The 24,677-nt window shown below is 44.6% G+C and overlaps 1 protein-coding gene across 7 annotated transcripts in view; it reads right to left on the reverse strand.

Annotated features, from left to right (window-relative positions):
* The window catches only part of MYO1D (myosin ID), a 348,552-nt gene extending 324,563 nt beyond the window's left edge, over nt 1-23,989 (reverse strand). For 6 of the 7 annotated variants that reach the window (XM_060082677.1, XM_060082679.1, XM_060082678.1 and 3 more), the window contains exon 1: nt 23,598-23,988. In XM_060082677.1, the coding sequence (XP_059938660.1) occupies nt 23,598-23,692 (95 nt within the window). In that variant the 5' untranslated portion in view covers nt 23,693-23,988. Of the gene's footprint in view, nt 1-23,597 lie in introns of all 7 variants that reach the window. The other variant, XM_060082676.1, reaches the window with a different exon arrangement.
* Nucleotides 23,990-24,677: the final 688 nt, after the last annotated feature.

Consider the following 24,677-nt stretch of genomic DNA (forward strand, 5'->3'; position numbering starts at 1 on the left):
TGGTTCATCTATTTCTTTTATTAACTCTTCCTCCAGTGAAACCCTTAAATGTTCATTAGAGCCATCTGTCAGTGGGAGTAGAAACTGATACAAAAATTTTGAAAAACACTTAATAAAATGTAAAACTTTACATTGTTCATATCTTTTAACCCAGTTATTCTACCTCTAGGAATCCATGATAAGAAGACAATCCTAAATAATGAAAGGAGAAATAATTCTTGCACAGAAATATTAAATGCAATGTTACTTATAATTTTAATAACATGACACTATGCTTGAACTAATGTTAAGTGGAAAAAATATGATGTAAAATTGTCTGCACAGCGGTATCTCAACTGTGTGGAGAGCATGCGCATAGGAAAAAGTCTGGAAAGCAATATTCCAAATGTTAACAGTGATTTTCTTGGGAAATGAGAATTGCATTATTGGTGAATCTTATTATCTTTATATATTTTTGCACTTTCCAAGTTTTTGACAGGGATCATTTGTATTGTGAGAGGAAAAAACTCAGGTATGAAAAACAAATTCAATAAGAGGGCCCAAACTTTTTTCCTGAAAGGTGATGTTTGCCTTCACTTCTCACCCTGCCCATTCTCCAGCAGGTGATCTCATGTACTCCAGAAGCACCAAATGTCACCATCTACAGATGACTGACACCTATGTCCCTAGCGGAGGTCTTTCTTCTAAGCTTCAGAACTGTGCTTCCATGTGGCTTCTAGACAATTCCCTGTGATGACTCACAAGAACCATGGCCTCTACATGTTGTCTTAGCCTCCTTCCCACACTCCAAATCTTCTTCCCTCTAGTCTTGGTAAACAGCCCCACCATCCCCATATTCCTACTTTGGGTAATAGGGTAAGTACAGGATGGATCAACAAATTATGGATTTTTGTTTTTTCACACAACTTAACCAGTGCTCTAAGAATCAATATATGCAAGGTGGAAAATTTACTAAATAAATAACTGAAACAAGTAATAAGTTGAACATTATGAAGTGTGGTATCTGCCTAAGTTTACATAGCTATCCTGTAGTCACTTTGGAAGTGTACACGTTTCAAAATTAATTCATAAGAATCTTTCCCTAACTTTTTTTTTCTCTCTGAGGCACATGTTTGAAAGTCACCTTTCAGAGCTACTGAGTTCAAATACAGGCAAAAATTGTCTTAGTTTCCTAAAAATAGAAAAAGTCAAATACTCTTTTCACCAGCAATGTCAACAACTGGAATCACAGTGGAATCCGTCTGAACTAAAGAAAAATAAAATCTCCATTTCACTTCATGGAGAGTTTCTCCTCCATTCATTCCAAACACATGCAATAGGTAACCCTTGGGAACTTAAATTTATTAACCAGAATTTTCATGAAGATCTAGCTCATAAGGGGTTATGAAGAAATAAAGATCGATCCTGGCAAAGTAGAGACTATTGACCATTTATGAAACCCTGAAAAACAGATCTCTTCCTTGCTTAACTACTCAAAATTCCTCACAAGTGAGTCACCCTCCTCCAAAAAAGCAAAGTTCCACCTGAAATAAACCTGCAAGTGAACGAGCTTGCACATCGAGGCAAAACAACTTTAGTTTTTCTCTGGCCTAAGGCAGGAAATCACTGATGAAGTCAACTGCCAACAACAAATAATCCAAAAATAATTCTGCCTCACTCTGGGATACACTATACACTTTATGCAGTGGTTAGAGGTTTAATTTTATTTCACAAACTAATATTAGAATCAGTTTGCACTTTCTGCGCACAAACCCACTGAGCCAGCGAAGCAGAGCTGGGGGTTCAAAACATCCCGTAAGTGTGCAATTCTTGAAGGCATCCGAGACTCAAAGTGAAATCAGAAAGTACTCTGAAGGGAAGCAATAAACACAGGGTAAAGGTTGAAGCAGCCCAGTAAAATCTGTAACGATGCCTATAGCACACACACATTGGAGACAGGGAGTTGGGACACTGCTGGGTGTGAGCACACTGGCTGAATCCACACCCTATACTGAGTACCTGCACTCTGGTCTCTCTGAGCCACCGACGCCTGGTATACAAGCGTGTACATATCGTGTGTGAATGTCACCTCACATATATGCACAGATGCCGTATCTGGTAGCTGCTCTTCCAGTCTGTGCAAATCCACTGCAGTCATGCCACCCTTCAGCTGGCACTGATAAACTGGTAGTTAATCCTCATTGGCTGCGATGAGATTTATGATGCCGTGCATAAGGTCAAAGGACTTCCACCAACCCTGAACTGCTTGCTGATTTTTATACTGTTTCCTCAACCATTTCCTTATTGTCTCTTCTAAAAAACACATTTTATTCAAGCGTAATACACACACATAAAAGTGCACAAATCGGGGCTTCCCTGGTGGCGCAGTGGTTGAGAGTCCGCCTGCCGATGCAGGGGACACGGGTTCGTGCCCCGGTCTGGGAAGATCCCACATGCCGCGGAGCAGCTGGGCCCGTGAGCCATGGCCGCTGAGCCTGTGCGTCCGGAGCCTGTGCTCCGCAACGGGAGAAGCCACAGCAGTGAGAAGCCCGCGCACGGCAAAAAAAAAAAAAAAAGTGCACAAATCGGGCTTCCCTGGTGGCGCAGTGGTTGAGAGTCCACCTGCCGATACAGGGGACGCGGGTTCATGCCCCGGTCCGGGAAGATCCCACATGCCGCAGAGCGGCTGGGCCCATGAGCCAAGGCTGCTGAGCCTGCGCGTCCGGAGCCTGTGCTCCGCAACAGGAGAGGCCACAACAGTGAGAGGCCCACGTACCGCCAAAAAAAAAAAAAAAAAAAAAGTACACAAATCACGAGAGCACACTGTGATGAATTACCGAAGTGAACACACCTGGGTGACACTCCTGTGTTAAGACAATTATGCCCAGCAGCCCTGGAAGCCCCGCTTTAGCCTCCTCCCAAATACTGCTCCCTCTCCTCTCCCCAAATTCCCATTACCCTGACTTCCAGCACCACAGATCAGTGTTGCTTGGGTTTGAATTTTATATTGATGAAGGCACAGTGTAGGGATTGTTTTGTGTCCAACCTCTTTTGCTCAGTGTTATGATTGTGAGATTAATTCGTGCTGACGCATGGAGCTGTTGTCCATTCCTTTCTGTTGTCATCTAGTTCCTCTACTGTATGAACACCACAATTTATTTTTCCATCCCACTCCTGATGGAAACTTGTGTTCTTCCCAAGTTTGGGCTCTTACTCCGTCTTGCATTTTAACATCTAACATACAGGTCTAGCACTTTTTTTTTTTTTTGCTCTTCATTTATTCAAAACAGTTTTTGTCAGCTATTACAGATCAAAATAGTTCTTCCGATGCCCAATTAAATGGTGGTAAATGAGGCCATGACAGAGTAAACACCATGTGTTTCAAAACACATTCAGCCCTGAGAAGCGTGGCCTAGACTCCCTTGGATGAGGCTGAGGCCCATCCAAGGCCATGCTGGCCCAGGCTGTGGTCTCGGCAGGACTGGCTTTTCTTGGCCTGAGCATATTCATTCTCATTCCCTCATTCTCCTTGGACACCTATTTTTTTTAAGGAAGCTATTCTGGAACAAACAGCATTGAACTGAGCACAAACAGACAGCACTGAATTGAGCCACTTTAAACAGAATATTCCTTCGCTGACCTTGTTCCAAATGTGCAGCACATGCTCTTTGTGGATGATGTGTCTTGGAAATGGCGGCGACCAGGAAGCTATCGTCAGCAAGGCCACCTTGCATGGGCACGCAGAGACTTTTGGTGTATGGGGGTGGGGGGAAGCGGGCAGTGTAGACAATGAGCATGGTGCCTTCATTTCCCCCCCCCATCCTGCCCATCTCCTCAGCGGTCTCACCTTTTGCATCAGACCCTCTCTTCTCTCAAACCTCTCTCTCTCCTGTCTCCTTCCCATCATCTACTCCTACTCAACTTTCCAGGCTTAAAAGGAAGAGAAAAGCAAAACTCCATCCACCACACCTCCTGTAGCTAAGGCCTGCTCTCCTTCCCTTCAGAGAAAACTTCCTGAAAGCCTTCTCACCTTTCACGGTTTCTAGTTCTCTTCCCCTCCCCCCTCACTGTTCAACCCACTGTGACTGTTTTCCACCTCTGCCCGCAACTGAGACGACGCTCATCTTAAGGTCCCCAATGCCCTCCTTGGTGCTGGCTCTAATGGACGCTTCTCCACCTGCATTTTCCCTGACTTCTAGGCAGCGCGCAGCTCTGCCAACCACACCCTCTCCTCTGGACTTCTGTGACGTCACACTCTCCTGTTTACTTCCAACCTCCCTGGACGCTCCTCTGCAGGATCCTGTGAGGGTGTTCTTCTGACCGTCCCTTAAGCACAGATGCTCCTCAGGATTCAGTCCTTGGCCCTTTTCTCACACTTGGCGCTCTTTTCCAATAATCTCACGGGATGTCCTGTGGGCACCTCAATCTCAACGTGACAGGAGGTACTGAGAGACTTTCTCCTTTTTCCAATACCCTTTCCAATATTCTACACACACAGTCGGCAACCCCCGTCGACATCACTGCCCTCTGTTCCTTTTCCATGTGTAAGAAGCAGGGCGGGTAGAGGAAGGGTATGGGCTTTGAAGTCATGCTGACCTGGCTTCCGATTCAAACCGCCTCTTAAATCAGCTCTGTGGCTTTCAGAGAGTCATTTCCTCTCTCTGAATACAATGTTTCACATGCGTATAATGAGCGCAACACCTATCTTGTAGGACTGAATGCAGTAAGAGAGAAATGAATGAATGAATTTCACAAATTAAAAAACCATCTAACCCAGCGCCTGCCTCCCAAGCATGAGTTTCCTCCCCATCTTCCCTTTTACGGAAGACAGTCCTGTCTCCCTGACGACATTGTTTAAAGCAGGGCTCGCCTACAGGAACCCTCCAAACCTGTCGGACTTGTCCTCTCATTGTCCCTGAACATGCTGTGCCCCTTCACAGAGGCACCTCTGCATGGAATGTCCCCCTTCCACTCTTACTCCATGCACACCTAAGTCTTACTCATGCTCCAGTGCCCAGCCCCATCCCATAGCTCTTTAAAGGCCTTCCTGAGCTCAAAGAAACATCCCCCAGTCTGAACTGTAGAATATCAGTCCCACTGATCTGGTATTTATTATACACTACTTACTGTATGGGGGTCAGATTCTTTTTTATGTCAATGCCCTTTTTACCCAATGACATCATTAACGTTTCCTGTAGGAAGTCATACACAGTCCTTAGTATACAAAGTCTCTAGCAAAGAGTATTTTTGGTTTTTTTTTTTTAATTTTTAAACATTGTATTATTTATTTTTGGCTGCGTTGGGTCTTCGTTGCTGCGCGCGGGCTTTCTCTAGTTGCGGCAAGCGGGGGCTACTCTTCGTTGCGGTGCGCGGGCTTCTCATTGCGGTGGCTTCTGTTGTTGCGGAGCACAGGCTCTAGGTGAGCCGGCTTCAGTAGTTGTGGCACGCGGGCTCAGTAGCTGTGGCTCGCGGGCTCTAGAGCGCAGGCTCAGTAGTTGTGAGACACGGGCCTCGTTGCTCCGCGGCATGTGGGATCTTCCCGGGCCAGGGCTCGAACCTGTGTCCCCTGCATTGGCAGGAGGATTCTTAACCACTGTGCCACCAGGGAAGCCCTCTAGCAAAGACTTTTAAATAACACCTGCTGATTGGTATGAGGTCAAGCTCCTTTGATTTGCAATAACTGAAGGCATAAACATCATTTAATAAATTCAACTATTACTTTAAAATATGTATATAGACACCCAGAATCTTAGCATCTGGGACCTCAGAGGCCACGTAGACCAGCCTTCCAGATGTACAACATCCCTCTGCAATGGCCTCAGCGGGTGAACTTCCAACTTCTGTTTCAATGAATCCCTACAACCAGAGGCTCACTACCGCCTTTGGGAACCCATCTGATGGCTAGGTAGCAGTTACTTTTTTTTTTTTTTAATCTCAAACTTGCAACCAAAAAAGTTGCAACTACCTCCTTCTTCCTGAGCTACTTGAGAGTAATGTGCTGACCTGATGCCCTACCACCCATTCGTATGTGCTTCCCACAGTGACATTCTCCTATGTAACCACAACACAATCATCAAAATCAGGAAATTAATATGTGATACATTTAACAACAACAAACTCTCAAACTCCATTCCAATTCCACCAAGTGTCTCAATAATGTCCTTTATAGCAAAAGAATCCAGTTCAGAATCTTGCTTTACCTTCAGTTGTTATATCATTCTAGAATAGTTCCTCAGTCTCTCCTTGATTTTTATGAATGTGACATTTTTTAAAGATTATAGTTATTTGGTCCTTTGATTTGAATTTGCCAGATGTTTCCTCTGATTAGACCCAGGTTATGCATCTTTAGCAAGAATGTCTCAGAAGATGCGATACTGTGTTCTCACTGCATCTGTGCCCGTAGTATGTGATCTGACTTGTCCCATTACTGATGCAGTCCATTATGCTCACTTACTTAGGGGGTGTCTACCAGGCTACTCTACTGCAACAGTATTCTAGTTTTTCTTTGATATTAATGAGTATTTTGCAGGGAGATACTAAGAACGAGATACTAAGATCTCATTCCTCAACAAATTTCAAGATATTAGCCGATTAGTTTATGTAAGTATGGACTCGTGGTTTCCTATTTCAATTGGATGCTCAAGCTGATCCAGATTTAGCCAGAGGGAGCTCCTTCAAGCTGGTTTTTGTATCTTCTTTACATTGTCCATCATTCCTCGAGGACTTCTTTTGTTTCTAGCACAGCAAGATGCCCCAGGCTCATCTTGCTTTTTGTTTTTTATTTGTTTGTTTTAAAACAGGAAGGGATACCATTCACTTCTTGATTTATAAAAATGGAATTATACCACCTATTTCATTAAACATATTGGGTTGGCTCAAAAGTTCGTTCATTTTTTTCCATAAGGTGGCTCCAGTAGCGCTTAGTTGTCTTTAACTTCATTTGAAACAATTTTGTTAGACTGTATTGTGACAGCTGTCATATCAGCGTGCAGTTAAAAAAAAACTTATCAAAATTGGTGAATTTTTGTGTAGCCATTTTAATATTGAAGATGGAAGAAAAAAGCAACATTTTTGGCATATTATGCTTTATTATTTCAAGAAAGGTAAAAATGTAACTGAAACACACAAAAAAGATTTGTGCAGTGTATGGAGAAGGTGCTGTGACTGGTCCAACGTGTCAAAAGTGGTTTGTGAGGTTTCGTGCTGGAGATTTCTTGCTGGATGATGCTCCACAGTCAGGTAGACCAGCTGAAGTTGACAGCGATCAAATCGAGACATTAATTGACAACAATCAACGTTATACCACGCGGGAGATAGCCGACATACTCAAAATATCCAAATCAAGCGCTGAAAATCATTTACACCAGTTATGTTAATCGCTTTGATGTTTCGGTTCCACCTAAGTTAAGCGAAGAAAACCTTCTTCACTGTATTTCCTCATGCAATTCTCTACTGAAACGTAATGAAAACGTTCCATTTTTAAAACAAATTGTGATGGGCAATGAAAAGTGGATACTGTAAAACAATGTGGAACAGAAGAGATCAGGGGGCAAATGAAATGAACCACCACTAACCACACCAAAGGCCAGTCTTCATCCAGAGAAGGTGATGTTGTGTATATGGTGGGATTGGAAGGGAGTCCTCTATTATGAGCTCCTTCAGGAAAACCAAACGGTTAATTCCAACAAGCAGTGCTCCCAATTAGATCAACTGAAAGCAGGACTCAATGAAAAGTGTCTGGAATTAGTCAACAGAAAACGCATAATCTTCCAACAGGGTAATGCAAGACTGCATGTTTCTTTGATGACCAGGTAAAAATGGCTACAGCTTGGCTGGGAAGTTCTGATTCATCTGTCATATTCACCAGACCTTGCACCTTAGGATTTCCATTTATTTAGGCCTTTACAAAATTCTCTTAATGGAAAAAATTTCAATTCCCTGGAAGACGGTAAAAGGTACCTGGAACATTTCTTTGCTTAAAAAGATAAAAAGTTTTGGGAACTTTTTTTTGGGGAAGATGGAATTATGAAGTTGCCTGAAAAATGGCAGAAGGTAGTGGAACAGAATGGTGACTGCATTGTTCAATAAAGTTCTTGGTGAAAATGAAAAATGTGTCTTTTATTTTTACTTAAAAACTGAAGGAACTTTTTGGCCAATCCAATATCACATATCACGGCATATGTTCAGGCCAATACATACACAGCCTTTTTCTTTTAGTTTGGTCTATAATATGGCACAGTGTGGATGGGCAGAAGCTCCTGTGCTCAGGATGCTTCCAGATCTCAGCCTATGTACCTCTTCACCTGGCTGTTCACCTATATCCTTTATAATCAACTGGTAAACATAAGTAAATGTTTCCCTGGGTTCTGTGAGCCACTCTAGCAAATTAAATCAAATCTGAGGAAGGGGTCGTAGGAACCTCCAATTTACAGTTGGTTGGTCCGAAGCACAAGTGACAGCCTGGACTTGCTGTCAGAAGTGGCGGGCAGTCTTGTGGGACTGAGCCCTTAGCCTGTAGGATCTGTAGATAACACCAGAACCGTGCACATTAAATTTGTTAGACACCCAGTTGGTGTCCACTGAGAAGTGGAGAACTGCTTGGTGATGCTGGAAAACACACCAAAGTTATCACATCCTCTGTCTTATTCCTTCAGTCATTTTCTTTTACTTTTTAATTAATTTTTATTGGAGTATAGTTGATTTACAATGCTGTGTTAGTTCTGCTGTACAGCAAAGTTAATCAGTTATACATACATATATCACTTTTTTTAAGATTCTTTTCCCATATAGGTCATTACAGAATATTGCGTAGAGTTCCCTGTGCTATACAATAGGTTCTTATTAGTTATCTATTTTATATATAGTAGTGTATATATGTCAATCCCAATCTCCTAATTTATCTCCCCCTTCCCCCTTGGTGACCATAAGTTTGTTTTCTACATCTGTGACACTATCTCTGTTTTGTAAATAAGTTCATTTATACCATATTTTTTTAGATTCCACATATAAGCAATATTCCACATATAAGTGATATATGATATTTGTCTTTCTCTCTCTGACTTACTTTACTCAGTATGACAATCTCTAGGTCCATCCATATCACTGCAAATGGCATTACTTCGTTCTTTTTTATGGCTAAGTAATATTCCATTGTATACATGTACCACATCTTCTTTCTCATCATCTTATCAATGGACATTTAGGTGGCTTCCATGGCTCCTTCAGTCATTTTAAAATGACACAGTTTCATGTGCCCTCATCACACTGAGCATTCTTTTCTGAATTAACATCATTCTGTCTACACAACTTATAAAAGTGTACAGAGTAGGCACTCTTGGTTGCCTATTCAATATCCTATTCTCCCCCCTAAAATCCATTCCTCCCTAAAAGAAGCTGATTTTGTTCCAGTATCTACTCCCTTCCACATAACTGTGTGCATTCTAAATCAATCATGATAACCCGCATTCCTCAGAACCAGGGATGGGTTTAGTAATTTGCATGTGAGCAAATGTGGACCAATGAAACACAAGGAAGTCTTCCAGGGACTTCCTAAAAAAGAAGCAAAGACAAGCAGATGGTTCCCTCTTCTTCCTTTGGAGGGTACTGTGTCTGGATGAGAGGCACAGGACTGCTGTAACTATCCTCAGCCAGTGTGAGGGTGAAACCAGCCCTAGAAGGACAAAACTGAGATAATCACAGACTAGCGGAGCCAGAGTCCTTAGGGACTCTGGCCAGAGCCTCTCTTATCACTGCCTTCTGGTTGTGTGAGATAATGTGCTTCCTTTTTGTGTAAGCCAGTTTGGTCAGGTTTTCTTTTCACTGCAGCCAACGGCATTTTAACTGATAAAGCAGTGAGAACTACACACCCCTCCGGGGCAGGTGGGATGAAGCAGGGTAGAACTTCCAAGTCCCCTTTTTTCTTGATAGAGCCCAGATGGATGTTGACACGTAACACAGGCTCCTAAAACCCTCATCTTTGGCATTCCTAAAATGTTATTTTGTATTTGTACTGTTGACCTTCAGTAAGAGAACTAGAGATTTACTTCATATTTACAGTTAGCTTCTTCATTGTTTCAACCTGCTCAGATCTTTTTAAGTTTGTTTTAAGGGGGGCGGGAGGGGGGGTGATGAAAAAGGAGCTAAAGAATTGCTACTTGATTGCAAAGCAATCCAGAGTAAAGAAGACAGAAGCAGAAGGACAAATACAGAGCTGGGACACCAGCGATTTTTGCTCCAGTTATAACTGGGCCACTAGACTATCGAAGAATCCTGGGGGAAAAAAAATCACATAATTTCTGTGTTCCTAACCTCATGTATCTGTACATCAGGGAGATAACCTCCAGGTTCCCTTCTGGCATTAAAGTTCTACAACTCAGAGATTTCATCGGGGAATTCATGGCTCAGAATCCTTCTTCTATTGCTTGAAGCATAAAATCAGAAAAAGCAGCTCCCCCAAATCAGCTGTAGCCTATTAGTCATTCATTGAGATTGACTTCAAATCAACAAAACACTGTTTTGGGGTTGCCTCTTCCAAGAAGCAGCTCTGTTATATGACAAATCAAGACGGAACTGTATGTGTGTTTACTGTCGCTGAACGACAAGTGTAGAAAGCAACTGCCAACTCCTCACTCCACTCAGCAATGTGACGAAAACAAACATTCAGAACAGCCACCAGACCTGGGGAGTTTGGGCAGATGAACCCAGACACTTAAGAGCATGCTATCGACCTGAAGTGACTGCAAGATGTGGAAAGCCCTTCCAGGCTTCTCAGAGCACTTAAAGTCTGAGCCCTTTGTTCGCAAGGCCCTTTGCAAAGTGTGGTCCTGACTAGTGCTCCATCAGTAGCTCTCCGTCTCCCTCTCTAGTGACTTATTCTGCCTGGCCTGAACCACCCTTCCCTATCTGATTTCCCTTCCCCACACCTGCCTCCACCCCCCACCCCCACCCCCACCCCGCAATGCAGATTCCTCGTCCTTCTGATCTCACTTAAAGTCAACTTCCTCATAAAATGCCTTCTCTGTGGCATGAACACACACCACTGCCACTTCCCCTGGGAGGGAACCCTGCTCATTCCTTCCTAGCACTTATTACTACCTGTAATTATTCTTTTGTTGTTTACCAGTTTTGTATGTCTCCCTCAGCTCTATGGGAGAAGAAACCATGTCTGTCTGGGTTGCCCCTGCATACCCAGAAAGGAATGAGGATGTTGTGGCTGCCATCATACTTTCAACGACAAATTAAGGACACGAAAAAAAATGCTGAGGACGCTACATCATTATATGAGAAAACTGTTTACAAAAGTATATCTTGTTTAAGCAGGAAGATTCCAAATTTTTAAATATATACATTTATATATGTACAAAATATTATAAGGAAATATATCAAGGTATTAATAAGGATGGTATGATTATACTTTTTTTTTTTTTTGGTATGGGGAATCTGGTGACAGAAAAATAATACACGGTATGCTAAAAGTAGACAACCACAACATAACCACAGAGTGAAGGAAAAGGTGTTGTAAGGATGAAGAGTAAAATGTGACTCTGGGGACTTCCCTGTCGGTCCCGGGGTTAAGACTCTGTTTCCACTGCAGGGGGCATAAGTTTGATCCCTTGTCGGGGAACTAACATCCCGCATGCAATGCAGCGCAGCCAAAAAAAAAAAAAAAAAAAAAAAGGGTGACTATCAAATAATTAAATTGATTTAGTAATCACAACAGAACTAAGAACACTGATTATCTGGATAAGTCATGATACATTTGTTACTATACCAGTCAGTTCACATCCCATATAGCTTCAACAGAACACAGCTGTGGATGAAAAACCAGTAGCCTAGGATTGTGGTCCCTAACCTGGCTGCACCTGAGAATCACTGGGCATTCATGAGGCTTAATAAATCAGAGTCTCTGGGAAGTAGAGTCCTGGGAATCTGGATATTTTAAGAGCTGGGTGATTCTGATACAAAGCCAAATTGGAGAACCACCAGCTGAGGATAAATGAAGTTAAAGAACAGGTTTCTTTTCAGTAACGGTTTCAGATAAACCAGGAACCTAGGAGGCAGAGATGCAAATGGTAACAGATTCTGCCAACAGCTGCCGCCTCCCACGAATCAACAAGCAATCATAAAGTGCATGCAGTGTGGAAAAACCCATGCAGCATGCGCTGGTTTGTTCAACCACACAAATAATTCAAATACCAAGGGCAGGAGTCAGCTTTGGACTAGCACTTTGCCTACGACTCAGAACTCAGCCTTGGCTTCACACGCCGAAGCAATCAAAAAATACTCCTGAGCAGAGACATCTCAAAATTCAAGCCCCAGAATTGAAACACCCAGGGCAACCCCTCAGTCTTCATTAGAACTCATTAACTCCTCTCTATTCCCTTCCATGAGATAGTCCCAGAGCAGATCACATTTGTAGATTAAGAGGGGGCAGAGAATCCACAGGGAGGCACACTAAGAGAAACTATAGAAATGTAACCATATACTCTAAAATGGTACATTGTTCGCATCAATTTGGTGTGGAACAAAACATCACACATATCTCAGTAAACCCCAGAGGTGTGAAAACAACTGTTCATAACTATGACTATCATGATCTAGGTCCTTTAGGAAAAGAGTTCAATTATATTCCTTACATTCTGTTTAAGGAAGCAAGAGTGAGGGAGCATTAGCATTTGAGTGTCCTTGATGTCTACAACTATACACAACCCATCTATGATCTCGTTTTATGAAATAACCTCGTAATGTAGGGATCAGTCCCATTTTAAAACCAGGCAGTAGAGGCTCAGAGAACTGAAGTACGTTGCTTACGTCATATAGTACATCTAGTAGAGCCATGCTTAAGTTCGGATAACTGAAATATTTCCTTTGCTCATTATATCATACCGCACTGCCACTTGTTAAATCATTTTGGTTAGAAATATTTCTAATTGTGTGTGTGTGTGTGTGTGTGTGTGTGGTTGTAAGACTAAAAGCCATCTGGGAAACAAGCACCTAGAACAGTGGTTTCCAAACTGGTTTTTCAATGTGATAGCATTTCTTCTCAAACAAAAAATTCCTTGGTCCTAGGTATAGAGAACAAACTAGTGGTTAGGGAAAAGGGGAAGGGCATGAGAGTGGTAGGGATTAAGAGAAACTAACTACTCTGTATAAAGTAAATAAGCAACAAGGATATATTGTACAGCACAGGGAAATAGAGCCATTATTTTGTAATAACTTTAAATGGAGTATAATCTATAAAAATACTGAATCACTATGTGGTATACCTGAAACTAGTATAATATTGTAAATCAACTATACTTCATTGAAAAAATAAATTAAAAATAAAAATAAATTAGCTCATCAAGAAAAAAATTCCTTGGAACCCCAATATGTAGACGCAGAGCTGCTCTGTTGAAAGGAGAGGGGTTGAAGCCCAACTCCCCTCCTACCTGGCATCCAGGATGGCTTCTCATGGCCCAGGACACCACAGAATGCAGACTGAAAGAGCATCAACCATGTGATCTGAGTCACTGGATTTGCTGTATGAAAGAGTGTCCCTTTAGAGACATTCAGCAAATGATACCAAGTTATATAAAGGCCTCCCGATGCTGGTAAAAATGTAATCAACTTGCTAAGGTAAGCAACAACATGAGATTACCGAACCACACAAGTAGGTTTCCCCCTTGTTGTATGGATGACAAGCTCCACCTGTCTGAGTTCTACAAGTCTTTGAAAAAAGATGTCTATCATTTCACAAGGATCCCAAATATATTTTAGTGCTTTTTTCCTCCCCCAAGAGTAATGGTAGTTTTATTTTCCTACCTTCCCAAAGATTAGAGTTACAACAAAAAAATCAGATTATTTAAATATACAAAATACAATACATAAAATCCGGAAAATACATAGTTCAGGCAGGAATCAAAGACGTGGAAATACTATGCATTCATTTACTCATTCACTGATAGAAGCGAAAACATTTTGTTCTTAATGCCTGGAAAGAAGCCTTCAGAGACAAAGAAGATAAAGTTGCCCTCGGGACTTAGAGACTACAGGTAGGACACAAGTATGAATTGACAGCACGAGCTGAATGCAATAAAAGAAAAAAAAAAAAAAAAAAAGAACTCATAGTGGTACTTCCTGACATCTGAACTACTCTAGAGATGTTCTTTTGAGGATTTTTTAAAAAAGGTTTTCTTCTTAATTACAAGTAACATAGGCTAGGATGGCAGAATCAGGCTAACTCAGCCTCATGATCAAAGGCTATTCTTCTAACAAATTTTAAATGACCGAGATGTCCATGAAAGCCCAAACTGAAACATAACTGATTTTAGGGTGATCCAAAATAAGTGTAAGGTTTTTTGTTTTTTTTTTTTAAATGGAGTTTGACTTTTTTATTTTAGTTGACTATAAAATTTTTCTCGACTTTATACTGAACACAAAGCAGCAGTTTGAGACAAAGCCCTTCGGGATCGCCCTGATCCGGCTACGGATGATCCTCTATTGTACAAGTTACTCAAAGCAGACTTTGTGATCAGAGGGGAAAAAATTGTTTGAATTGCTCTTGGTGTTTGCTTCATTGTTTTAGATGAAGCCATTTTTTGACTAATTCATTGGCTTCTAGCGCTTATGGGACCCTGGTGTATGTAAGCGGTAATTTTTTCCCCCAAGTCTTAGTAATATGACTGTGGGTCATAAATGGAGAGGAGGAATGAAAGCAAAGTTGGGTTTGTCTCTTGATACATCTCCCCATCTATTCCAGAAGTTTTTGTTTTTGTTTTGTTTTGTTTTAATAGAACCTTGAATTGGCCTGTGTATTTTTTGGAAAAAAGCTATGTTCAGCACTAAACAATCTTTTTATTAAAGCAAAATAGCTTTACTAGAATTAATGCTTTAATCTCACTAAAGCAAAATCCATTTCCATACTGTGTGCACCAAGGGGCAGAAACGTGGGGAGAATGAAGACCGTCTCACTGAGACATAAAGTAACTACTCCCCCATGAGCAGCTGTGTCTGGAATGCAAATTGGGGTATCCTCAGGGGTGAGGCTGAGAAAAGGAGGAGACGGGAAGGTGGGCGAAGTATCAAAAAGGAACCAGTTGGGCTTCCCTGATGGCGCAGTGGTTGAGAGTCCGCCTGTCGATGCAGGGGAAACGGGTTCGTGCCCTGGTCCGGGAAGATCCCACATGCCGCGGAGCGGCTGGGCCCGCGAGCCATGGCCGCTGAGGCTGCGTGTCCGGAGCCTGTGCTCCGCAACGGGAGAGGCCACAACAGTGAGAGGCCCGCGTACCGCAAAAAAAAAAAAAAAAAAAAAAGGAAACAGGTGAGGCTCTCAAATCCCTTCTCCATCAATTAAAGTCACTTATCAGAAACCCTTACTTTAAAATGGCCTACTTTCCAACAGTGGACCATTCTATTTCACCAAGAAATGTTGAAGACCATGACTAGAGTCACAGGCTGGCTCACATATGTCTCTGACCCACAAAGGAATGACCATAGTATTCACCACACAGTCTGGGTGCTGAGTCTTAAAAGTTCTGAAATTAGGCATAAAATAAAGGAAGAAAAAAAATTTTTTTTTTCCATTTCCTCTTCTAGGCCCAAAGATAAGCCACAGACAACTTTTTTAATTGAGCCAAGTTTTTCTCTGGCACCCTCCCTCTCTGTCCTCAGAGCCTGCCTCCCCAAGAATAAACTGGGCTCATACTATCTTTGGCCCATCCTTCCCGCCGGAGTTCAGTTCTCCATCCCAGGTCTGCATTGAGAGGTTGCAAAATTATTACTCAGAAATGAAATTCTCAGCCCCTCCTTCTAACTGACCTCATCAAGGCATGAGACAGAAAGGACCCAGCAAATTTACCCTCATGTGCCTGGGCTGCATTAGAAGTATTTGACTTTGGAAGAGGATTCTTATCAGCTTGACTCAGTCTCTAGTTGGGAGAATTGGGGGGTAGCATAAGACAGGAATGAAAAAAGTGCCGACAATGCAGGGGTGGTGGTGGTAGTGGTGGATATTTTCAAGCAGTGGAAGCTGGCGGGAAGCATGGCCAGCCCACTGGCGCTGAACGTGGATGGCGAGAAAGCAAAGGGCTAGGACATCAGGGCCCAGGGGAAAGGGGTGTCTCCCCATGAGAAACTCTCTCTCCTTCCAACAAGGGTCTGCTCACATTCTACCTCTTCCACAGGGCACTGTCTACCTACTCCCAATCCCATTTTCTCTTTTTCTGAACTCCCTGAGAACTCCAGTACCTAACATATATACAACTCTTAATTACATAATCATCAGTTCTGTTTTTAAAAAAACTGCTTCACTGGTTCCTTCTCTCTAGGAAGCCCTAAAAATAATTGATTGACTGCAATATTCATTTTGGTTCAATCATATTCTACGTGAGCTTGATCTATGTATTAAGGTATATTTTACTCCCAATTAAGCTATCCCGCAAAGAATGACTTGTTAGAAAGTAACCCCCACCAAAGTGCCCAGCACAGTGATGAGCACACAGCAAGAATTCAAGTAGTTGCTAGCTTTAAAGCCAGGAGATTATATTAAAAATACATAAGGTCTAGAGTTGAACAAGGAAATAAGTTAGAGGGTTTTTTTTAAGACTATATTTAAAGTTAATCACCCATCTATAGTGCCTGGAGACTTCAGGCACCAATGCCACCAGCCTTCATGAAAGCAGAGAACAGTAAACATGAAGAATAAAATATTTTGGAACACTTATGAATAATATGAACAGCTGATCTCCTTTGCCAAAGAGTTTAAAACAATTTTCAGGAACTAAATAGTGGTAGCCCTGGAGGGAACAGGGTTATGAGTGTGACAGTCACGGAGACAGTTGGGACCAACAAGGGCACTTGATCCACAGGGCTGCACTGAGAGGGGATGGAGAGGAGAGACAGAGGACCATCTGCTGAGCATCTACTATACTGTGCTATGGGTACCACACTAGGTGTTTTACAGGTGGTAGAATTTAATCTTTGCAGTAACACTTCATCTTTACAGATGAAGAACCCAAGACTCAGGGAGGCTAAGCAACTTGTCTAAGCCCACGTGGGTGGTAGTAGTGGACAGAGACAGGATTAAGGTCCAGATCTATTTATCTCCAGTGTTTTTGCTTTCTCCACTAGGTAACCCCAACCCCTTCTAGAACACTTTTCATTCTTGCCCCCCCAAATAAAGCCAAAACGAATGATTCTGTCTTTGTGAGGAAGGAAGAGTTGAGATTAGCAAGCCCTTCAGGGTCAGGGCAGGGAGGTGAGGCCATTTGGGAAGGATTCAGAAACAGAGTTAACATCAGTTAGGAGGGAATTATGTACCAAGCACCATCCAGGCACGTTTTACACTTCATGTGATTTCATCCCAATAACCCTAAGAGGCAATCATTTTACATATATAAGGAAACTGAGGCTTAGGTAAGTTAACTTACCCTAAGGTATAATGCTAAAAAGAGTGAAAGTGAGGCTGGGATTTGAACTTGGCCAGTCAGGACTCGAAGCCTGTGCTCTTTTCACTGCTTTCTGATGCAAGCAGGTGCTCCCCTTTCTTCTTCCCATAAATGACAAAAACTAAAGTTTGGGAAACACCGTCTACTAAGAGATCTGCCCAGTTATCACATAGCAGGTAAACTGAAGGGAGCCTCCATCCCAGAGGAGATAAAACTGGTATCTCAACCAAGGAACTGAATAGACAAAAAGAGAGAGGCTTGCAATGTATATTTAAAACTGCTGTTAGCCTCTGAACCCATTCCTGAGTCTAGTTGACTTTCTGATAGGCCATGTCAGTGAGGCTCATCACCAGTGGGGCTGGAGCCACTGTGGACAGCAGAACCCACTAGATAGGCTTGGCAATGACACATGACCCAATCCAGTCCCAACAGCAACACAGCAAGGGATGCCAGAGAGTTATCATAAAATGAGGCTGGTCCTTGAGGTCCAGTCCTTTTTGCTGAGGTGGCTCAGACTTAGGTGAAAATGTCAGCAAACAGCTCTCCACATTAGGATAATTCACAACACGGACAGCCTGCACGAGTCATTGAACAAACACACTTCTATCTATACCAGATTCACCACTTTCGTCTCCAAGTTGAGCAAAAAGTCAAAGCTCCTCTCTTTAAGGAAGAAGAAGAACCCTTCAGAACCTGTGATGAAACACACCAGTAGCAGCTTCTGAGCGCTTGATTCCACCCACATCTGGCTCTGTTTGGGAGCTAAATTCAGCAGAAGTCTCCGGGGTCAACAAATGACCCCGAATAAAAATAGTCTTGGAAATCTGTCACGGAGTAGGAAAGGAAACAAGACGGCTGGGTGATTCACTCCAAATGGCAGCTCCGAAACCCAAATTCTCATTTTTTTGTCCCAATATGAAGCCAATGTGCAGAACAGGCCCAGAGCAAACTGTCCTTTTCCGAAGGCCTCTAAAAGTGGTTGCCAAAGAATTTCACATGCAAGCCAGAAAGATTTAGTGTGCCATTCACCTCTCCTATGAATCTAACTACAGCTCCTTTTGAAGGAGAGCTCTGAACCAATCACAGATTGACACGTGCTTGAGGACCACCAGGGCACCTAAGGTTTTGCCCCAGGGAAGCAAGAGGGACCCTCTGTCCTATCTAATTTTCCAAATGATCAAAGAGCTGCAGAAAGACTACAGAGGTTGTGTGGCGAATGAGAGGGCGAGAGCGAGCGAGCGCCTGTTCACTGCTTTTCTACTAATTCTGCAGCTCATTGCTCCTGCCCGCCCCCCACACACACTGAAGTTGTATTAAATTAAGTACAGTATTTTGAGATGATTGTATGCTTTTTTTAAGTTAAGAATTCCATGGGTTGAAGAATAATCAGCCAACATTTGATGGCTTAGTTCACTCATTTTATTTTTTTATTTTAATTTTTTTAGTTTTTGGCCATGCCGCGTGCCTTGTGGGATCTTAGTTCCCTGACCAGGGATCGAACCCAGGCCCGCGGCAGTGAAATCGCGAAGTCCTAACCACTGGACCACCAGGGGAGTCCCAGTTCACTCATTTTAAAATGTCTTGAACACATAGCTGCCCAGTTCTGGAGCATGATAGAAAATGCAGAAGGGCTGGAGGTGGGTTTGCTGCTTCACAGCCACTCACTTGTGCTTGCCCTTAAAGCCGTGTATCTAATTTGACATTCATAATTTATACTCTTTTCCTTAGAGGTGGTTCCCCCCTCCCCAACGGTAATGAATTTCAAAGGACCACACAACCTGGATCCACCTCTGGACAGGCTCTCTGGCTTTGGGGAACCTCACAATTTGGTGGGAATGCAGACATGCAGAGAAAACAACATAGCACGATAAATCGTCTCTGACGGTTATGATCAAGTGCCCATGTATCTTGGGAGCACAGGTGAGGGTATGGTTAACCCTTGCCTTGGAGGTTTGGGAAAGGCTTTTCAGAAGTGGTCTCGCAGGACAAGGAAGAGTCTGGCAGGCAGGGAATGAGGGTAGAGAGTAGGGGGAGGACGTTCCAGGGCATATTCCAGGGAGTGAGAACAGCCGAGGCCAGTGGTTCTCAACTGGGGACAATTTTGCCCCCTCCCCCAGGGGACATCGGGCAACATCTGGAAACATTTTTGGTTGTCATATGGGAGGGGAGTGGTGCTCCTGGCATCTCGTGGGTAGAGGCCATGGATGCTGCTAAACATCCGACAACACACAGGGCAGCCCCCCCCCACCAGCAAAGCATGACCCAGCCCCACTGTCAATAGCACCAAGATCGAGGAAAGCCTGGTCTAAGCAAAGGTACAAAAGGAACATTGTGTTAGGTTAAAGGTGAGAAGTTGCCTGGAGCTTTGGTAAATACAGTGCTTCAAATCACTGCTTTTATGGAAGAGAAAAACCGGTAAGAAGAGAGGACAGGGAGGGAGACGCAAGAGGAAAGAGATATGGGAACATATGTATATGTATCTGATTCACTTTGTTATAAAGCACAAACACACCATTGTAAAGCAATTATACTCCAATAAAGATGTAAAAAAAAAAAAGAGGACAAATTAAATTTCCAAAGAGCCAAGACACCAGGCTGAGCAGATGCCTTATCCTCAAAACAGGAACCACCACCAACAAAATTAGAAACTGGAAGCCTGAAGTGGGTTGCCTCGACCTGTGACATGAAAAGCACATGTCTCAGGCCACTGTCCTCAGGAACAGCAGCCCGCATTCCTCCTTCCTCGAGGATGGCTAAGTGGCAAGTAAGAGTACAGTGAGGACCAGATGTTCCGCGCGGCTGCACCAGGCGGGTCTCTCACTGCGAGACAGGGTGCAGGGCTGATGTGAATTTTGTTAGAGCTCAAGTCCAGGAATGGCCCAAGCCACGAGAAAAGGAACCAAAGGCTCTAAAAAGGAAGCGGCTAGGAAGAAAGCAGACCATGGTAGGGATGCCGAGGTCGGGCCTTCAGGTGGCCATGCGGGGGTTTGGCGGGAACCAGGCCTAACCATGAAGGCTGGAGGTGCTTGTGCAGGCATCTGACTCCTGGATCGGACCCTTGGAGGTGGAGTGCGGAGCTTACCACCATCAGCAAAACCACCAACACCTCTCTGCCTCCACCGAAAGGAAAAGCAAATAAATAGAACAAATCTCCCTTAGCAAGAGACTCCTAGGAGGGAGAGAAGGCAGCCCTCGAGATACTAGCAGTTTTTGGTATAAGGGTAAAATACAAACAAACTCCTTCTCAGATATGCTAACTCACACTAATCCACGTCATTGAGCCTTGCCTCATCCAGACCCTCAGGCACAGACACATGCCTACATCAATTTTTAAAAATAATAACAGTATGGGGAAAGTGACATTGACTGTAGCAGATGTCTAAAAATAAAGCTTTTACCCAAGAGAGGAAAAGAAAGCCAGACTAATAGCAAAATAAGAAGATAATTCTAAATGGACAATGACACAAAAGCTTAAAAAAAAAAGTAACCGAAACATTCCCTTTTTTCTCTCTCTATAAAAAATGTTGTCACAGTGGGTGCTACTGTAGGGAAAATTAAAATTCAGTTTGGATGACACAGACCCCTGAAACTGTAGCTGTAAGTGCCTAAATGCATGTCACAGACCATAAATGAAGGAAAGGGGCCTTGCAGAAGAGCCAGATAGACAGCAGGGGACAGGACATTCCAGACGGGAGGGAGAGGAGAAGCCGCAGCTTGGGGAAGGGAGGAATGATGGAGCACGTGCGCACATACCCACTGGGAGATGAAATACACTCAAATTTCGCCTCTAGACAACCATAAATATACACCCCGTATGGACCAACCACCCATATTCCGGGAGATGAAAACATTACATGACATAATAGCACCTGGATCTACAGTGGGTTTGTGGTCACCCTCTGCAGAGGGACACAGATATCCAAGGGTCCACACGAGCCTTACAGTGAGGCTCACACAGCTAAAACACTGGAACAGCCTGGAGGAACAACAGGCTGATAGGAAATTCCAACTATCAGAGAGCGGCCTGCTTTCCACCTGGGTCATCAGGATTTACAGCTGGGGAGGAGGCAAGGGCACGGCTACCCTTTACGGCTCCCGGGAACCAACCCCTCCCAACTTATAAATAAACCATGAACAATCACTGAACCCGTGCGCTGAGACCTGCAGCCAATTCGCAGAGTGGTCGAGTACACACACAGGTGAGACATATATAACATCCGAATCTTGATGGATCTGGTGATTGGGAATAAAGGTAGACCTAGAAACCTGGGCATTAGCCAAGGGTCATAGTGATGAGAGCTGGCGATTCCTTCCACAACTCCCCAACACCCACTCCTTCCCCTCCGGACAACTTAGTGTAGTCACGAACACCCCGAGTCAGCTTTTAAGCTCCGCTCCTCTGCTTGGCCACTTTACCCACCTGGAACGTTCTCCACCTACACAGATCCTACCCATCCTCTGCAACTCCTCTCAACCCCTCCTCTCCTCTAGATGGTGTTTCTGAGCCAGGCTAAGGAAGGCATCTCTCCCCCTCTGCTAAACTTCCAGAACAATTAGGTTGTACAATTACCTGGCAAAGAATCATCCAAGTTCTACAAAGCTTAACTTTTCTATTGTTTTCTTGACCTATTATTTAAATGACTGAAAATTTTCACCTTGCTCCCTGTCTTCATAAACATGCCATGTCTTTGAGAGGCAAGGACACACCTGATGGTTCTTTGGACCCTCCCCCCTTACCTCCTAAAGTACCCTGCATAATGCAGAATTAAATTGCAAAATTCTCTCCTGTGCAAAGTTCTCTTCTGAGCTAAGTTAGGCTCACATTAATAATCTTTCTTAAGAGTCAAGCCTCACAAGACTTTGCAACCAATGATATGTGAAAGCAAAAAAAGAATGTAAGGGCAGACAAATCTTGGAGATCATTATTTTACAAATTAGGAAACAGACACACGGACTGGCTCAAAATCGTTTGTGGCAGGTGGGTGCAGAACTCTGGTCCGTGCTCCGCTCCTTACACCGGGACATAATGAAGCCTGGCTAAGAGCAGATGCCGACTATGGGGACTGCAATTTTGAAGATTAAAAAAGTTTTTAAAATTCTTAAAGTTAACAGGGGAATTCATCCTGAGAAGTGGGATTAGTTAAGCACCCAAACCGAGATTAAGATGTTCACTTTTAAGTTTATGGAGCGATATTTAAAGCCTACAAGAAATGGAGTCAGAACTTCCAGGAAACACCTCCCCCCCCAACTCAGTTATTTTGAAATTCCACTTACTGTAATGTTTTCTTTAAAAAAAAAAAGTCAAACTACTTTAAAGCTCTGCTTACATATTACTCTATCAGCAGTGAAATAATCCCATGTAGAAGCCTTTCTAAAACAAACTCGTCCTGGAAGCCCATCCCGGGGCGTTGAGTTGTGAGTACATTCTCAAGGATGTCAGTAACACAAGGGTTCCATCCACAACTCCTTGAAAAAACTGAAACCATGAATGCCTTGTCAAATTCAGACAGTTTATCTTGGCACTGGCGAGCAGAGCAGTCTCTTCGATGTCTGGAAACGTGTCTAATTACGTTCAGAGAGTAACTAAAAAATAGCCAGTGTCCCGGAACAGACAGCTCAGGGATCACTCCATAGCGTCCTGAATGACGTGATGGAACCACGCCAGGAAAAAATAAAAAAAGACGAAAGCGAAAAAAGAAAAGAACCAAGTGTGAAACCGCGATGAGACCCTAGCCTCTCTCCAAAACAACCCTCCAGTCTTCCCAGAGCCTTGCGGCCGCCACGACTCTCCCGAAAGTTTTTATTTCCCTTTACTCTTGTTTCCATTAGGTCAGCCGGCCCGCCCACAGCACTCACCTGGGGCAGCGCACTAGCTGCCTGCCCCCAAGCGCTGCCTCCCCCCGACACCCCCCTCCCCCGTCCGGACAGCACCCAAGGACACCCCCTCTCTAGAAGGCGCAGTCCTGGAGCTCGGCACGCCCCTTCCACTCCAATGCGGCCGCACCCCAGGGCGTCCTCTCTCAGGAAAGCTCAACCATTGACCTCAGAGGACCCTGGACACCCCAATCCGGCCGCACTCCATCCCTCGCGCTCGGTGCACCCCCTACACCCCCAATCCGGCCGTACCGCAAGGGCGCCCCCTCTCGGGAAAGCGCAGGCTCGCGTAATTGCGCACGGCCGCTCCGCCCTCACCTGAGCCGGAGGTTGGCCATGAACTCGGGCATGGAGACGGTGTCCATCAGCACGAAGTCCGCCTTCCCGAACTCCAGGCTCTCCTGCTCCGCCATGGCGCCGGCGCACGGGCTCAGGTGGGCGCGGACGGGTTCAGGTGGGCGCGCTCGGGCGGCGGGGGCGCGCGGCGAGCTCGGGCGGGGCCGGGGCGGGGCGCGGGGAAGGGGGGCGCCGCGGCGGCTCGGCGGGACGGAGGCCGCCCCGCTGCTCCTCGGCGCGCTCTCGTCCGGCGCGGCTCACCCGGCAGTTTCCGCTTTTCCCGCGGCGGCTGTCCGGCGCTGTGGGGGAAGAGACAACGAGACGGAGACGGCGGCGGTTGGTCCCGCCTCTGGCCTTGTCTGGCCCCGGCCCTGCGGCTGCCCGCCCCACCCGCCCCGGCCCGGCCTCTCCGCCCCGCCCCCCCGGCCGAGGAGCCGCCCCCGCGGCGAAGGCCACCACCTCCTCACCTGGGCGGCGCGCACGCGCGGGGCGGCCGGCGGGCGCGCGCTCCGGGCCGGGCGGAGGCGGCGGGGTGGCAGCGCCCTCTCGGGACAGGCGCTGGGAGCTCAGGGGGGCGGTGCCGAGGCGTGCGAACGTAGGAGGTGGGTGGAATCAAGTTTCCAGGATTGCCGCCTCCGCCTGGGCTTGGTATATGCCAACAAAGTTACGAAAGTATCTTGTGGAGCTTCTCGCGTGGATAATTCATTACGATTCTGTCACCCTGCTGCGAAGCCCTCTCCTGCTCTTCTGCTCACATCCTCTCCATCCTTAGAATGATGGTTCACGCTCAGACTGAGAGAGAGTAATAATAATTAACACGTTGGGGGTACCCAAAGTGCCCAGAGCTTTTATAAGGGCCTTAGAGAACTTAAGTAACTTACGCACGGCTACCTAAGTAGTGGGGAAGCTGCAATTTCATCCAGGTCATTTGACTTATGAGCCCCAGCGTTTAGCCACATGGCACACTGCTTTCCTTCTCCAGTGTTCCGTGATCCATTTTTCTCTTCCACTCACCTGAGCATGTCACAAACATTACCTTATATTGTTATTAAGTTTTTCATC

This window comes from Mesoplodon densirostris, chromosome 18, assembly GCF_025265405.1.
Source record: "Mesoplodon densirostris isolate mMesDen1 chromosome 18, mMesDen1 primary haplotype, whole genome shotgun sequence".
Classification (NCBI taxonomy): Eukaryota; Metazoa; Chordata; class Mammalia; order Artiodactyla; family Ziphiidae; genus Mesoplodon; species Mesoplodon densirostris.